This window comes from Lacerta agilis, chromosome 3, assembly GCF_009819535.1.
Source record: "Lacerta agilis isolate rLacAgi1 chromosome 3, rLacAgi1.pri, whole genome shotgun sequence".
Lineage (NCBI taxonomy): Eukaryota > Metazoa > Chordata > Lepidosauria > Squamata > Lacertidae > Lacerta > Lacerta agilis.
This window is the reverse complement of record NC_046314.1, coordinates 81,968,227-81,985,553: the sequence shown is the minus strand read 5'-3', so window position 1 is coordinate 81,985,553 and position 17,327 is coordinate 81,968,227. Positions and strand designations below refer to the sequence as shown.

General features: G+C 45.7%; 1 protein-coding gene across 1 annotated transcript in view; it reads left to right on the top strand.

The window, feature by feature from the left end:
• AARS2 (alanyl-tRNA synthetase 2, mitochondrial) overlaps positions 1 to 17,327 on the top strand; it is a 31,980-nt gene that overhangs the window by 3,528 nt on the left and 11,125 nt on the right. The window contains 14 exon segments of the mRNA XM_033144564.1: positions 2,020 to 2,213; positions 3,798 to 3,895; positions 3,898 to 3,941; positions 5,008 to 5,050; positions 5,053 to 5,152; positions 5,892 to 5,954; positions 5,956 to 5,998; positions 7,680 to 7,718; positions 8,880 to 8,991; positions 10,460 to 10,587; positions 11,725 to 11,866; positions 14,247 to 14,416; positions 15,161 to 15,274; positions 16,663 to 16,803. Coding sequence (XP_033000455.1) covers positions 2,020 to 2,213; positions 3,798 to 3,895; positions 3,898 to 3,941; positions 5,008 to 5,050; positions 5,053 to 5,152; positions 5,892 to 5,954; positions 5,956 to 5,998; positions 7,680 to 7,718; positions 8,880 to 8,991; positions 10,460 to 10,587; positions 11,725 to 11,866; positions 14,247 to 14,416; positions 15,161 to 15,274; positions 16,663 to 16,803 — 1,431 coding nt within the window.

Here is a 17,327-nt window from a genome sequence, read left to right as displayed (position 1 = left end):
TGGGGAACAGGCACACACCCGTCATAGAAATACAAGGCTTCTTGGTTTTCCTGAGCACAAGTTACTAGCTGCTATTAAAATATCAGTTGTGAGAAACCTGATGCCGTGTTGTCTAAACTAATCTTGTTTGTGTTATGTTTATAAACATGATTTAGTGAGTTTTTCTTTCTCATACTTTTAGCCTAAGTGCTTTGGACAATGTGAGAGAACACAGTAAAAAGGAAGTTCCTGAGTCCTCCTCTGCCATTCATGACCTTGTTTGTCTGTTATCCGCCTACATGCAATTCCCCAATTATGTGCGGCCTTGCTCATGTGGTGCTGGGAACCCAGAAGTGCTGGAAATTCCTCTTAGGTTGTGAGGAGACCCTCCCTAGGGCCCGAAGAGGACAAACAAAGCCCCTCTGCATCTCTGTTTCTTTGGCACCCTCTTTGGGCTCTGGGGAGTATCTCCTCACAACCAAAGAGGACTCTCCAGGGTGCTCCCCACTTATGTGCATTTCACTTTTGCGTGTGGGGACCTGGAACATAACCCCCATGCAAGTGGGGAGTCATCTGTATTTATATTTAATCCTTAAGCCTGAACTCATTGGGAAATCGTACATGGAGTCAACAACAACCCTGTGAGGTAGCCTGTCCAAGGGGACTGAGTAGATCCCTTTCCTTGTTTCAGATCTCTCATTATGTATACATACAACACTGTCCTTGAAATAAGATACAGTAAACTAAAATAGAAGTCATCCCCCTTGCAATTAAGTAACTTCCTTGTTATACAAACATTGGCTTGTTATTTACCATCATTTGACCACTTTCCTTGTCTTCAGGAGGAAGCTTGTAGCATGGCATGGGAGCTCCTAACACAGGTCTATGAAATCCCCAAGGATCGTCTATATGTCACCTATTTTGGAGGAGATGCCTCACTTAGTCTAAGTGCAGATGAAGAGAGCAGGGAAATTTGGCTCAGCCTGGGGTAAGTAAATGAAAAAGATGCCAAAAGAGATAATACAGTGGTACCTTGCGAACTCAATCCGTTCTGGAAGTCTGTTCGAATTCCAAAACGTTCACAAACCAAGGCATGGCTTCTGATTGGCTGATTGGTCCCGGAAACAGTGCCGACAGCCGAAACGGGTGTTCGACTTCCAAAAAACGTTCGCAAACCAGAACACTTACTTCTGGGTTTGTGGCGTTCGGGAGCCGAGCTTATTCGGGAACCAAGGTACCACTGTACTAGAAGTCTTATATGGATGTTGTCCAAAGCTGTTTGTAGACATGCCTTATCCCACAAGGCATGCATGCAGATGTCCAATTCAGCATCAAAAATAACATGTTAAAAAAAGTTTCTAGTTTTTACAGGATAAGTTATTGAAAATGTGCAGGAAATGTCTCCAAAAAGCTTTGGTAACTAACAAGGACCTTAGTTACGGTCTGTGTTAAGGACAGTTGGCAATCTTTATTTTCTGTGTATGGATCCTTGTTGGCACCCTGTCACTTCCCCTTCCCCCTCTTTGCCAAAAATTCTATCTATCCAGATTGTCTATTCTGAGTACAGAACTTGTTTTTTTTTGTCACAGATAGTCCTGCCCTGATGGGGAGTTTGTATATTTTGATGTTAAAATAAAGTAAGCACTGCACAAATATTTTTTTTAATTGACCAAAGGCTTGCATTCAAAGTGTTAACATGGAGGCGGGGGAGAGTGTACAGAAAATATGTTAGAATGTGCAAAGATTGGATGCATCCCAGCATACATTAGATATGACCAGGACCAAGTACTTGCCAAGTTTTTCTGTACTTCTTGTTTTTTACTTAATAGTTTTTACTGATAAGAGGCTGCCATTGTAGAGGAGCAGTATGATAACACATAGTTAATGGTAGTGCTGCAGTTGTTCAGGCATCATAGAGAACTATCCTCTTCTGTCTTCTGCCCTCTTTATTGTGAGGTTCAAAGGCTCAGGTTTTGGTAAGAAAAATGAGTGTGGCTTTATTGCCCTAGGTTCATAAGCCGTTCTCTTCTTGCTTTCCAGTGTCCTCCCAGCCACGTGCTTCCTTTTCAGTTGAAAGATAACTTCTGGGAGATGGGCGATACTGGTCCCTGTGGACCCTGCACAGAAATCCATTATGACCATGTGGGCAGGGGTAGGAATGTGGCAGCACTGGTGAACCAGGGCAACCCTGATGTGGTGGAGATCTGGAATCTGGTTTTCATGCAGTATAGCAGGTATGAAATGGGAGCAGCTTGGGTACTGAGCTTTGTGCTAGAGCATGGGTAGGCAAACTAAGGCCCAGGGGCCAGATCTGGCCCCATCGCCTTATAAATCTGGCCTGCAGACGGTCCAGGAATCAGCGTGTTTTTACATGAGTAGAATGTGTCCTTTTATTTTAAATGCATTTCTGGGTTATTTGTGGGGCATAGGAAATTGTTCTTTTTTCTCTCTCCCCAAAATATAGTCCGCCCCTCCACAAGGTCTGAGGGACAGTGGCCCCCTGCTGAAAAAGTTTGCTGATCCCGGTGCTAGAGCCTCACTTCTTGGTGGGAGGCTTCTATGCCGCTGAGCAATCACAGAGTCTACAGTAGCCTTCTCCCAGCCTCATGTTTTGGACCACAACTCCTGCCATTCCTCACCATTGACCTTCCTGATCAGGGCTGATGGGACTTGTATTCCAAAACAGCTGGAGAGCATCGGGTTGGGGAAAGCTGCTCTACAGTAGGGTTGGGGAACTGGATTTGGCTGATGGACTGGATCCAGAAGTAGCCAAATTCTTCCTTTGCAGCCATGACTTATGAAGATAGGAAGCTGCCTTATACTTGAGTCAGACCTACTGGTCCATTTAGCTCAGTATTGTCTACACTGACTGTCAGTGGTGCTCCAGAATTTCAAACAGGGGTCTTTCTTTCTCAGGTGTACTTGGAGATGCCAGGGATTGAACCTGGGACATTCTGCATGCAAAGCAGTTCTAAATAAAATATAGTGGGCCCGCCATTCCACATGGTTTGGGGTCCACATACAAAGGCAAAATCATGTAAAGCCAGGAAACCCCCAGAACCAACCTCCCGCCCCTCACGGGACTATCCCTACCAGTCCAGAGAAGGCCATATCCTCTGCCTCATTTCCTGGGCTCTGGGAGGTCATGTGAGGATGATGGGAATGTCCCAGAGTCCTCATATGTCCTTCCCTGAGGCTGATAAGCAAGGTGGAAGGCTTGAAAAGCTCTCCCATGGCAGGTGTCCCCCACTCTCCATTTATTTATTTATTTCAGCCATGCACCTACGGTCGCGATTGTGCAAGTAAATAACATGTTAGGTGGCAGACCCGTCGCATTCAAGCTGGCTCCAAAGGTTTTCCTTTGCAGCCTTAAATGAAGAAAAGCTGTGGCTGCAAAGGAATAATTGGGAGTGCATTCAAAGTTATTCTTCCTTCTGAATGTAGCACCTTTCACCCTGCTGATTTCAAGAGTTCTGGGACATTCAAGATCAGGGCGGAGGTTCCCTGCCAATGCTCTAGAGTATTCTGACCTGCTTTTCCAGCACCCTGCATAATGTAGTCCATTTAAGAACTTTTGCAACGCCTCACTTTCATAGTCTGTTTGATCCTCTTTTATCGTCTGCTGTAGCCTTCTGATAATGCTCTGCTACCCTTCTCATTGGTTTCCCTAGTGCGTTTTCCAAATTACGATATCTCCTCCTTTACTGTCTGTTGTGTTTCCCACCCATAGCTTTAGGTGAATAATCAAGCCCTTTGCTTCTATCTTATATCTGTATCTCTCTCCCCCCCCCCCCCGTTACTGACTGGTCTATTGCCAGAGAGGCTGATGGGAGTCTACAGAAGCTGCCTGAGCATCATGTGGACACAGGAATGGGTCTGGAAAGGTTCATGACCATTCTCCAGAATAAGCGCTCCAATTAGACACCGACCTCTTCACTCCTATCCTGGATGCCATCCACAAGGTGATGATCAGTTGCCAGGGGAAGCCAAACTGAAACTTCAGAGGGTATATGTAAAAGCTGCATACCTAGCAATATTAGCAGCTTCTGGGTGAGCAGAGAGATGGCAGTTCCTGGTCCCTTGGTGGTTTTCATTTGGTTGGGGAGGGGAAACACTCAGTCCAGGTAAACCTAGCTGCATAGCTCTTTAGAAATAGGAGAGACAGTTTGAGCGGCTGTGATACACCAGAGAAGCCATTCCTAAGGTGAAAAGAACAACAGTTACAGCTGCTTCTTGGTCAAAACCCTCAAGGGGCTTGGGGAGGTGGCAACAACAGTTGCCAGACCTTTCAATGTGGCATTTCTTTCCTGGGTGGAAAAGTGCAGCTCTCAAGAGCTTTAAAAGTGTTGCAATAACACCTGGCCCTCCTGTGTCTGGAAATGAGTTCCCTAGCAGTCTCCTAACTAAATCAACAAAGAAAGTGCTGCAGGATCAGGCCCAAGAGCCCATCTTGTACAGCATCCTGTTCTCACAATGGCCAGCCAGATGCCTGTGGGAAGCCTGAGTGAAACAGCAATGCTGCCCATTTCTGATTTGCAGTGACTGGTATTCAGAAACATCCTGCTTCTGACAGTAGAGCTACAACTATCTTTATGCTTTACAGTATAGCACATTCTTATACATGCCTTCGTGGAATTAATTCCCACTGGGCTCAATGGGGCTTACTCTGGGTAAGTGAGAATAGGACTGCCACTGTAAAGGGCCAAGAGATGCAGCCATGACAGTTCCTTCCCGGCACTCTGAGTTATTTCAGAGAGACAAATGGAACTGTGTACAAAGAGGAAGCAAGGATCGAGAATTGGGTGGGCGGGTTTTACAACTTTATTTCCAAGACTGATAGAGAGGCTTATGCCTTAGTTTGGCACAGTAGCTTCTATCTTGTACTTTTGAAGAACTTCCAGAGGACTTTAAACAAATGTTACAGAAAAACAATGATCATTTCAAGGAGACATCTGCAGTATTCAGTGCTATGAAGCTTTCTGTGCAGCTCCCCTATTCAGGTTTCCTAAAAATATATTTATCTTGCAGGGCTGTGGTGGGCCCAGATATCGGGGCTTGGTTGGAGAAGCTGACCCGGGAGGGTGGACACGGCCTACAGAGTGGTGGCAGATCACGTGCGCACCTTGTCCATCTGCATTGCCGATGGTGTTTACCCAGGCATGTCTGGTGCCGAGTAAGGAAGAAGCACAATCACAAGGGTTGGTTGGGGCAGAGAAATGGCTCTGAACTTGAGCAGAGGGGGCTTTGGAGGAGTGAAGGCTTGAGCAAGATGGGGGCTTTTGGAGGAGGAGGAGATTCTGGAGTGAAGAAGCAGAGTCTAAAATAGACATGGAGCAGGGGAGAGGAACCTCTGGTCCTCCAGATGTTGGACTGCATCATCCTGACTGTAGGCATGCTGCCTGCAGCTGATGAGAACTGGAGTCCAACAACATCTGGAGGGCTACATGTTCCCCATTCCTGGCACAGAGAGACTACACTCTTGACTGCTGTCAGGAAACCAGGTGTGGAAGAGAGGCAGAAGAATTGACTGTCAATGTGACGGGTGTGAGATGCATGCAGGAGGATAATCGATGATGAGTCAAGGGGAATCAAGGGTAAATATTAATGGGATCTTATTGGTGGGGTGTTTGAATGTTGGGAGCAGGGCAAGGCTTTGGGGCGGAAGACCAACACACCATTTAGCAAAATTAGAAGGTGTCCCCAAAGGTAGCTTGGCTGGCTTACTAAATTTTGTAATAAGTGAGGGAGTACTCATTTGTCATGTAAAGAGGAATGGCATGGGGGCATATGACCATTAAAGTCTGGTGTCTAAAACTGGCTAACTGCACTACCTGGTTGGGAGGCTGGTTAGAAAAAGAAACAGCATTCTGATCAAGAACACTTAACTGTTCTTAAAATTTATTTCCCTACAGGCTTGTCCTTCGCCAGATCTTGCGCAGGGCTGTGCGGTTTTGCTCTGAAATTCTCCATGCGCCATGGGTTCCTGGCCAGCTTGGTTCCTGTTGTGGTGGAAATTCTGGTAACCGATAATTTTCCTGGGGAGAGGCACTTGTTTCTAGCCAGGTTCCCATCCAAACGTTATAGCAATTTCCCTGGTTCATGTGTAGACCAAGAGTACACACCTAGTAACAGGATGAGCAGCCTAGTCTTGAAATGATAGGCCCAATACTTATGAGATCCTTTATTTATTTCATTGTGGGTGGCGGGGGAGGGGAGTGGTAACTGTTTGCTTTAAAGGTAAAGGATACCCTGACCGTTAGGTCCAGTGGACGACTCTGAGGTTGCACGCTCATCTCGCTCTATAAGCCGAGGGAGCTGGCGTTTGTCCGCAGACAGCTTCCGGGTTATGTGGCCAGCATGGCGAACCAGAGCAGTGCACGGAAACGCCATTTACCTTCCCGCCGGAGCGGTACCTATTTATCTACTTGCACTTTGACGTGCTTTCGAACTGCTAGGTGGGCAGGAGCTGGGACCGAACAATGGGAGCTCACCCCGTTGCGGGGATTCGAACCGCCAACCTTCTGATCGGCAAGCCCTAGGCGATGTGGTTTAGACCACACCGCCATCCACGTCCCTAACTGTTTGCTTTAGGTCCTGATAAATGCTGATGACACCTTACTGAGCTGCAAAGAGTCTGTTCATTAATGTTTCAATAACTACAACCGTAGGTAGAGTTGCTGGAGTTGTGACAAAGCAGAGGGGGTTGTATGTGAGGACAAAAGCTTCCTCAGATGCCATCCAAGGGAGACCTCTGTCTTGCCAAATGCAAGGTGGTTCTTTTAAGAGAGATTCAGAAGCAGTACAAAACACAAGTGAGTGAGAAGAAGATTTTATTTCTAAACAGCAAGCAATATATACATACCAAGCATGCACTTCTATCTGCCACTTGGAAACCCTCAAGAAGCAGCAAAGTGACTCCCCCAGATAGCCTCAGTTTGCACGGCCCTGCAGCCAATCTGTCCATGCATGAGCTTCTGAAAAACTCTGCCCAAACCATCCTGTTTTATGGAGACTCCTCATCCCAATGCCTCACGTTCCCACAACGATTTCCAACATCAAAGAAAATTTCCAGCACTATCCTCCCAGACTGATTAAGGCAGCTGTGGGGGGGGGCCTTCACCTCCTCCCAACTGATTAGGACATCAAAGACTGTTCTCACACCATCAAAAACTTAACAAGGGTGAGGGAGGGGAAGGAACAGAGTCAGGAAGGGTAACCATGTCAGATCACTAACTCCTCAATATACATTTTGTCTCCCGGATGGATTTCCCATAGAACCTTCCATACTAAGAACATAAATGGTGCAGCAGTCCCCCAGGGTGCATCACGGAGCACTGCTCTTTATAGTCTCACTGCAAATCCACAAAGCACTTCATGCCAGAGAAGTGTACCTGAGAGGTGCTTTGGTCAGGGGATTTAGAATGAGGAGACTTGGGCTGTGCTTGCAGGGTTCCACTTCTTTGACTGAATGACAGTGATGCTCTCATTAAGAAGGGGGAAGAAAGGACTTGAAAGGTGTGTGAGTTTAAAGGCGTGGGTGGTTGCTGTGCAAACCAAAGCTTAAATTGTCATGTTCAGATATCCTGCTTATACAGGATAGTTCCTGCCACTGATGTAAGGAGCAAAGCTGTGTGCTTGGTAGTGCATGGGGAAGAGGGCTGTGAGCTCTGCTTCTGAAGTCCGTCATTCTTCCTTTGCAGGGAGATGCCTATCCGGAGCTAAGGAAGGATACAGACACGGTGAGCAACTGGAACCGGTGGGTCAAACTTGTGTCTAATTGGTAATTACTGCCAGTTGCGCAAAGTATAGGAACTATCCTCACTGGATGATGGTGCACACGAATTCTCGCAGTTGAATATGCTGCACAGGGCTTCCACTATTAAAGAAGGGATCCCCCCCCCCCCTCATTGGGAGGAAGCTAAAGGAGAGCAGCTGAGAGCAGGAATAAATGTAGCACACTGAGTAGGTGCAGGTTGAAATTCCCATGCAGGCTCTGTAGTTTGCTCCTTACCACAGCTGTCCACGCTTACTAAACCTGACCAGGTGCACCTAAAAGCCCAAACTTTCTTATATTCTGTACAATTCTGATATTTCTTCCAGAGCAGAGGCTTTTCTGCTACAGTCCAATCTAGTGTTGCAAATTCTAGTGTACATAGAAATAAGTGAAATGAAGTATTTTACAGGCACAGTTAGCAGAGCTGCATTTCAAACCTTTCCAAGCAACCAGTTTTGCTATAAAAAACAAACAAACCCCAAGCAAAACCAACAGCAGGGTTGCGGAACCTGTGGCCCTCCAGATTGTTGGACTACAGTCCTAATAATCCTGATGACTGATCCTGCTAGCAGGGGATGATGGGAACTGGAGTCCAACAGCATCTTGTGTGCTGGCCCCCCAACCCTAACCTACATCCTTTCCCCTTCTGTTGAACCCAGGCATACACACACATAGTGCACTTAACTTGCTGTTTTTCCCTTCCTGCACCTGCTGGATTCCTTCCACACATACAAAATACTCAGTAAATTGGATTTCTGGCCTGTTCCAAAGCTGACCCCCCCCCCCCCCCCAAATGAGGCAGAATGGGTATAGCATACCCCCTTATTACCTACTTCGACCCCACCCCCACCCCATCAGCTCATCACAGGGCTGCATAAAGGGCAGTGGTTTAAGCAATGAGACACGACTGCACTACAGTCATGAATGACGCTTTTACTCCACATATTCAGAGCGATAGGAGGAGCCCTCGGTGTCTCATGTCCAATCTCATTAATAGCTTATCACCTGCTGGATTTGGGTCGTCGTCGTCATCCCACCACTGCCTTTTAACACTTCTGTATCTCTTGGAGTTCTTTGGAATAATTGGTATAACTGCCTCCTGAATCTGGCTCTGATCTCCCAACAGATTATGAATATCATCAGTGAGCATGAGGATGCCTTTCTCTCTTCCCTCCAGCGGGGGCGCCGCATTATAAACAGAACCCTCCAACAGATGGATCACTCCAAAGTCTTCCCAGGCAAGTATTTTTTTTTCTTCTTCCTCTTGATGGCAGGAGGAGGAGAGAGAAAATGCAGTCACAAGGGAGGCATCACTTGCAATCTATTCCCATTTTTAAGCTGTCTGGCTTTTGAGTTGCCCTGCCTTTTTGGTCCTTGCAATTAAACACACACCGTCTGTAACTGAAGGCACAGCTTACTTGTTCAGCAGTAGAACTTTGCCACTCATTTCTGTTGAACTTCAGGTCCCAAACTTGTTCCTTTCTGTCTCCCAGTTAAGTATTAAGCATTATGAGTCACTGATACATCCGCTCCACCCTGGAGTGGTTTTATTAAGCTACTAGCTCAGGTGGCTTTATGGCACACACCCTTGAAAAGGATAGGTCTGTTCATGGATATTGGCCATGTTGGCTAAGTGAGAGAGGCAGTATCCATCTAAATAACATGTGCTGGGGACAAACACTGGGGGATGCTCTTCAAACCCTGCTTGCAAATGTCCAGAAGCATCTACCATGCCACTGCTGGAATGGAACGCTGGGCTGGATGTCAATTCATTCATTTATTTCATTTCATTTATGAATTACATCCTGTGCAACACCTGGAACTAATTTAACAACAAGACAACAAAACAATAAAACAGTTTCAAGTTCTATACAGGTAGAACCTAGGATGAGAATGTCCACTTAAAAGGCTTGTTGAAAAAAAGGAAGGTTGTGAATAGGAATAGGAATAGGAATAATTTATTATTGGCCAAGTACATTTTCTATACAGGTAGAACCTAGGATGAGAATGTCCACTTAAAGGCTTGTTGAAAAAAAGGAAGGTTGTGAATAGGAATAGGAATAGGAATAGGAATAATTTATTATTGGCCAAGTACATTTTCCAACATACTTGGAATTTGTTTCGGCTACATTGCAATGTAAACATACAGACACTGTTCCTCTCACAATACAAAGAAGTAAAGAAACCCCACCCATATTTTACCTCCCCTTAAGGTGGTAAATAGGTGCTGAATAAATAAGAGCAGGGCCTGCCTGAGATGTAACAGGAGGGAGCGCCAAAGATTAGGTGCTGCCACATGAAAGGCCTGCATCCTACATGGTCGGAACAGACCTCCTGATGAGACGGTATGTGCAGTGCAGTGTTCAGTTGGGAACACAGGGTGCAAGATGATATTTTCAGACAGAGCTTTGTTTCATCTGACAAGACTTTACATTCTTAAGGCGGGCAGACAAGCAGCCAATAGCTCTCTGACTGACTGCGGTTTCTTCACTACCAGTGCACTTTCTCTCCCAAACGCACTGCATTTGAAGAGATACCGTAATTGCTTGTTTCTCCTAATGAAGCTCCTAATTAATTTATACTCTCCTAATTATCCTAATAATTTATATGCTGGAAGCCACCTTGAGCGTGTTTGATCCTGAAAGGTGGCCTGCAAATATTTTAAATAAACTAACGCTCCTCCGTTGATCTTACTTCTGCCTGCAGTGGAGGTTGCTTGGTCTCTCCATAGCAATTTGGGTTTCCCGCTGGATCTTGTTGGTTTGATGCTGAAGGAGAAGGGAGTCCAGCTGGACGTTGCTGCTTTAGACCATCTGGCTCGGGAAGATGCTGAGGTAAGACACAAATTTCTCTTCTTTTGTGTGTCACATTAATCTGCCTCAGACTTCATTCCCTCTGACTACTGTCCTTCAAGGCATTCATTTTCAGTGGTAGTTCCCTGGTGGTGGAATGCCCTCCCTGGTGAGGTGCACCTGTCTCGGTCCTGATTAATTTTCAGGAGGAATTAAAAAACATTCCTGTTTTCACAGGCCTTTAGTGACTGAAAAATACTGTTCCTGGCAACCTCGAGACCATTGGATGCGGAAAAAAATGAATTTAAAATAACTGCTTTTAGAAGTTTTTAAATGCAGTTGTTCTGTCTTAGAATGTTTTTGTGGTTAAACTGTGTATCTTTTTGCCACCTTGGGCTCCTTGGGGAGGAAGGGGAGGATATACATTCAATAGATAATAATAATAATAATAATACTTTTCAGGAATTATAAGGCAGGGCTGGCAAACTGTGGCCTCCCATATGTTGTTGGACTCCCGTCAATCCCAGACAACATGACTGGTGGTCAAGGAGCATGGGAGTTGTGGTCCAGCAGCTTATAGAGGCTGCTGTATAAGGCCCTCTAAAGACGCCCCTCAGTGTGTTGTAATAGTCCAAAATCTGTGAATAAGATTAATTGTAAAATACCCTCAGAAATCTAAATTCTGTCAAAGATCAAACCAAAGTCAGTGTTCACAAGAAGTTTGATCAACAGTACAAAATATCCAGCCTTCTTTCTTATTCTGGGCTGCTCTTTGAAATGGCAGTTGCATTTGGATTTTTACATCCTCTCATAGGGCTGCACAGCAGCAAGGGAAGCTGAAGTGGGGATTATGTGGAGAATCTCTGCAAACTTGATTTTTAGGGCCTTTGTCTCTCAGGAGTCCAAATAGGGGACCTAATGCCAGATGGTTTGTGGGATCCCCCAAGACTTCAAAGCTCTGCTCATCAGCTGTTGCTGTTGTTTTAAATCAGGCATAGGCAAACTCTTGCCCTCCAGATGTTTGGGACTACAATTCCCATCATTCCTGACCACTGGTCCTGTTGGCTAGGGATGATGGGAACTGTAGTCCCAGACATCTGGAGGGCCAGAGTTTGCCTATGCCTGTTTTAAATGGTGCACTTGAGCTGTCTCTCAATTGTACCCTTTCTTTCCCCACAGCGCAAATCTCAGCCACAGCAGGAGCAGAGAGCTGGGATGCACCTGGACATGCATTCATTGGCCAAGCTGAGGCAGGACGGGGTGCCTGTTACTGACGACACTCCGAAGTTTGCCTATGATCTTGGGCAGGATGGCAGATATGGTAAGGTCTAATCATGCTTGAACAAGGTGTATGAAAAAGCACTCTGGAGAAATGGGGGTTTCAGATTTGTATCCAAGAAACTTCTCACCTTATATATAAAAAATTCCTTACAGTAGCGTCTTAGAGACCAACTAAGTTTGTTATTGGTATGAGCTTTCGTGTGCATGTATCGAAGAAGTATGCATGCACACGAAAGCTCATACCAATAACAAACTTAGTTGGTCTCTAAGACACTACTGTAAGGAATTTTTTTATTTTGTTTCGACTACGGCAGACCAACACAGCTACCTACCTGTCACCTTATATTTGTCTGGCATATTTGTTAATTTGTCGTGTGGAGAACATACTGTGTCTGCTTTATAAACTAAAGTTGACCTCTGCCTATGGCCAAACAGAAACTGCTTAGGCTCTCACAGCTCACCAAAGTAATACCCATAATCTGCTGTAAAGTTAGCAGGCTGCTGGTTCATGTGTATCATGCATATATGTGTTCTGTGCAGTTTACATGCTAGTAAGAAAATATGCAAAAATTACATTACCAAGGTAAGGATGGTGAAGATACTGGTCTGTTCTTCTTGAGTATTAAAAAGTATGAACACAACATGCTAAATCTATGACTGTTGGGTAAATGTTAGCTGTTGTTTAAAGCGTTATAGTCCTCCAGTATCCCTTATTAGAAAGCAGAGCAAAGTGGCAACCAGTCTCTGAAAAGGCCAGTTTTCACATATTTTCTAGCAGGGAGATCTGTGGGCACTTTACTGTATTGAGTACATTTGCATCCCACTGCCAAGGTTTCCCAGTGAGCTTCATGGCTGAATGGGGATTTGAACACTGGTGTCCCAGCAGGTCGTAGTTCAACACTCTTGTCCAGGGGTAGCCAGCATAGTAACCTCCAGATGTTGTTGGACCCCAGCTCCCATCAGCCCCAGACAGCAAGGCCTGTGAAAAGGGATGATGGGAGTTGTAGTCCAACATCTGGAGAGCACAACATTGGTTGGCTACTCCTAGCTCACTTTAGGGAGAAAGTGCATAGTGTAACGTGGCGATAGGTGTGGATTAGGTTTAGTATATGCATGGAGTAGCAAACAGTGGCCATGACCGTTCGGGTTAAAATATACACTCAAGCGGCCATCCTGTTGCTTGATTTGTGTCCATAGCAGCAAAAGCGACATGTCAGGGAGTGCTATTAGATAATAGGTTGCTGTATCTGAGTGTTAAACTCCTGCCAAACTGAGCTAGATACAAATCTGTTGGACAATATAAAGCAGAGTGTTTCCATTGATGGACAGCAATTGAAACAGGTTTCTTTCTGGCGGAGCGGGGGGGGGGAGGCTTTGGTTGATGCAAGCTGGGTATTTGCCATTACTGCAGCAGATCTCAAGGTGTCACTGTTTCATACATAACGCAAAGTGGGTTTACAAGTCACTGTCACAGAAGAGTAAAGCCTGAATGGTTTTGCATAATCCGTTTACATTTGTCTCATCACTGTTGCCTCTCATTGTTAAATAATTGCTTGGCTTAAGGCAGAATGATCCTTAACAACTTATCTGTGGCAGTGGTTTCAAAACTCAGCCAAGGGCTGTTTGTGGGGAAAGACAATGAGAGTATTGGCTGTCAGGTTAACCAAAGCTGCTGTTCTCAGTGCTGCTGAGACTGCAGTTGTACAGTCCAATATTTATTTAGGGGCTTGCTTGTTACAGGTGATTGTAATAACATTTTTGACTGGCCTATAAGAGATGTACTCGTTTTGAGGTTGCCAGGACTCTATCCTCCCACAACAGGAGACGGGTGAGGTTCTGTTTCTGGTGGGCACATTGAGTTTCAAAGTTGCTCAAATCTCATAGAGTGTCTCCCAAGCAGAACACGATGTAAATGAGCCTAAAACCTCTCCGCCAAAGCTTTGGGGTGGAGGGCAAGGTAATAAGGTATTGTCTCTGCCATCATGCTGCACTCTGAAGGTGTTCCAGGTACAAAAGGACTGAGTAACAGGAGATGTGAAAGACCCTGGAGGGCCACTGGCAGTCACAGTAAGTCCTGAGGCAGATGAACAAATATAACAGACAGGCTATAATGCTAAGGCTGTGTTCTGAATTCCTGTGTAGCACAACATGGATAAGCTTCAGCCATCCTGAATTCGGATTAGTGGAATAGCAGTTTGGGTTTCCAAGGAATATCTCCTGGGGCCTCTGTGTTCTGTTATCCTCCTACAGTGAAGTACCTGACTCTAAAATAACTGGGAGCTTTCCTGCATTTTCTGAAGTTGAATATATAAATATGTTAAGGGCAGCGCATTGGCTGGCTGTTTTGGGTTCCAGATGGCCCAAGCGCATTGACTACCTAGGAGAAGGATGGGGTGTGATTTTCTTTTACCTCTTTGCAGTTTTCCATCCGTGTCAAGCCACAGTCCTGATGCTGTACAGTGATGGGTCTTTCCGAAAGGAAGTTGGCAGAGGGCAACAGTGTGGGGTCCTTCTAGACAGAACCTGCTTCTATGCTGAGCAGGGCGGCCAGGCACCTGACCAAGGCTACATGCTGCATGCAGCACAGCAGGTAAGGCTCTTCACTGGCCAGGCCTGAAACAGGCACCTCCTGTGCCTCCTGACTGTTCAGTTAGGCTGGGCATGACCTCCCTGAAGAGGACTCTGTGCCTTGGCTCCAGTCACTGAGCAGCATCTTGTCTTTGCCTAGGCTTTCTTCTCTGTCTCAGCCACTGTGTGAGCTATAGAAAAGGAAGAGGGTTAAACTACTGTTTGATAGCAGTGCTCAGTCTAAGGGAATTCCGATGCTCTTACTTTGTAGCTAGGTTAATGCACCATCACCACTTCAATAGCAGAGTGAATTATTTCCTCTGTTCCCTAATCCAGCTCTTGTTGTAGATGATCCTGCTCTCCTGGAGGGTTGACTGGAATTCCCCTACATGTTCATTGATATCATCCCTGAGTGAGCCGAGCAGATCACTCTTGAGCACAGGCCATTTGAGGTTGCTGCAAATCCTCACTGCTGGGAAAATGCTAGAGAATTCATTGGCCATGTGAGCTCCTTGGGAGGTGGGGGGGGGGCGAGGAACTTGAGACACACAGACTGTTGTTGTAGCATTAATGCTGAGCACAGGCAAGCCTGTCTCTTCTGAAGCTCGTTTTGTGTTTGTCCCGGAGGTTAATCTAAGAGACTGCTATATTTTTACAAGCTTGCCAGAGTGACCTGAATTCCCTTAATTCCCCTGGAAAACCCATACTGGGAAGAGAATCGTGAATTTGTGCTAACTCTCCCATTTGTCTTGTTTCTCCTTTTGAGGACATGCTTTTCCCAGTGGTATCTGTACAAGTATCTGGTGGCTATGTGGTACATGAAGTGATTGTGTCAGAAACCCTGAAGGTCGGGGACCAAGTGCAGCTCTTTGTGGATGAGGTAATTGTCATTGCCAGGAGATGGCGGAGAGTTTCTGGTTCTGTGCTGTGCATCATGACTGGCGCATATGCCATGTAAGCAGATCATATTGGGTAGGAAAGTAGTGAACAAAATACTGTTTTGTAACCACGAGAGAGGATTCTGGGGACCAAGATACAGAAGATACAGATTTTTACCTCTGATCACACTTTTTCTCTCTTACAATTCTTAACAAACATAGATGTTGCAGCTTAATTTGTATCTAAGAAATCCAGGAACCGAGACCCCCAAGAATTCTCCTTTGCACACCCCACTAAAATGGGTGATATGCAAAAATGGATTTCTCAGTAGAAGTGTTCCCAGCACAATAGACACCAGAGTTCCAGCTGCAGTGCTAGGCACAATTACTTGGGAAATTGGATGGACTTTACTTTAAAGCAAACATGCATGGGATTGGACTATTAATTAATCCAGCAGTTCTGCTAAATGCTTCAAAGTGGACTAGTACAGTATGCTGGATTGCTAGCTAGGGAGGGAAAAAGTTTAATGTAACTCAGTTCTTCCAGAACAATGAAACCCATCTCATGAATCATTTACTTCTAATACAGTAGGTGGAGTCGTTTTGATCCTTGTTCCTTTGAGGCAGGTTACTATTTATAGTCCCTTTTGAGGGAATAAGCTCCATAGCAGAAGTGAAATGTCATATCGGGGATTTCCCATATGTTAACGCAGAATCTTTTAGGCTGTTTTAAGCCAAGCATGCTTTTATTATTTAGCTCAGGAGGTGGAGTGTTAAATCAGCTATGGCTGGTGTTTGGGCTATCAGGGGGTTTAATTAATTGCTGCTTATCTAGTAAATTTATTGGGAAACAAGTGTTGTGGATATAACAAGGACTCAGTTTCTTTGGCTGTACTCTAGAAGACTTTCTCCTCCCCCCCCAACCTTTGCATAGCCAGGAAGGTAGTACGTTCTCAGGTGTGATTTTGCCATAGGTGCAGGCACTGTCCCATTGCATACAGCTGTGTCAAATGTTGGTGGTGGTGGAGATGAGCCCACAGCTCATGGACAGACAACATGCTGTGCATGCAGAAGGTTTTGGGTTCAGTCTCCGCAGTCTCCAATTACAACCGATCTCAACTACTGGGACTGGGGAAAACCCCCACCTAAGAGCCAGCCAGAATAGCTTGTTTTGGGTAGGCAAATCCAAGGTCTGACTTAATATAAGGCACCTTCATTTATGAATTCGTAAGTTCAGTCTGCTAGTGCTATGCATTCCTTGTGTCCTCCTTTTCTCCCCCGTCTCCCAACCCTGGATCTTCATATTCTTCTTCTCCTGTCCAGGAAAACAAGGCAATGCCCACTAGTACTCCTTTCTCACCCCAAACATTGTGTTTTTGTTTGCTTTCAGGTCCAGAGGCTGGCCTGCATGACAAACCACACAGCCACCCACCTGCTAAATTTTGCACTTCGCCAGGTCTTGGGAGATGGTACAGAGCAGCAGGGGTCCCATGTGACTGCTGAGTATCTGCGATTCTCCATCAGCACCAAGGTGACTACTGGGGTCTCTGAATTGCTCATATTAGAGCAGTGAGGGCAACAGGGTGTGACTCATCTGGGAAGTTGGACTGCAGGCGTCATCCTAGCACTTCCTCTCTTCTTCTTGTAATTCTGGAGTCTGGCCACTAGGACTGGGCTGACTGTTGCTCTGTGTTCTAGGAGCCCCAGGCTAACTCGGGCCTGGCCATGGTAAAATTACCAGAGTAGCTCTGTGGGGCAAACGGGGTCCCTTAAAGCAACTGACAGCCTAGAATGTGCTTCCCTTGGTGGAGGAACATATAACTGCTGGTAATCCTGACCCATGTGTCCCTTTTTGGTTGATTAACAAACAGAGAAAGGGGCATTTGCTTGCTTGACTGTTTCCATGTGAGTCCAAGTGGAAGAGACTGCCGTGTGAGCCACAGAACTGGAGAGAGTTAGGAAGAGTGGTTCACAGGATCTAATTTTAGAGTTTGGAATTGTAGAATAGGGTCTCGGCCTGCAATGAACGCAATAATCCAATATCTGATAATCCAC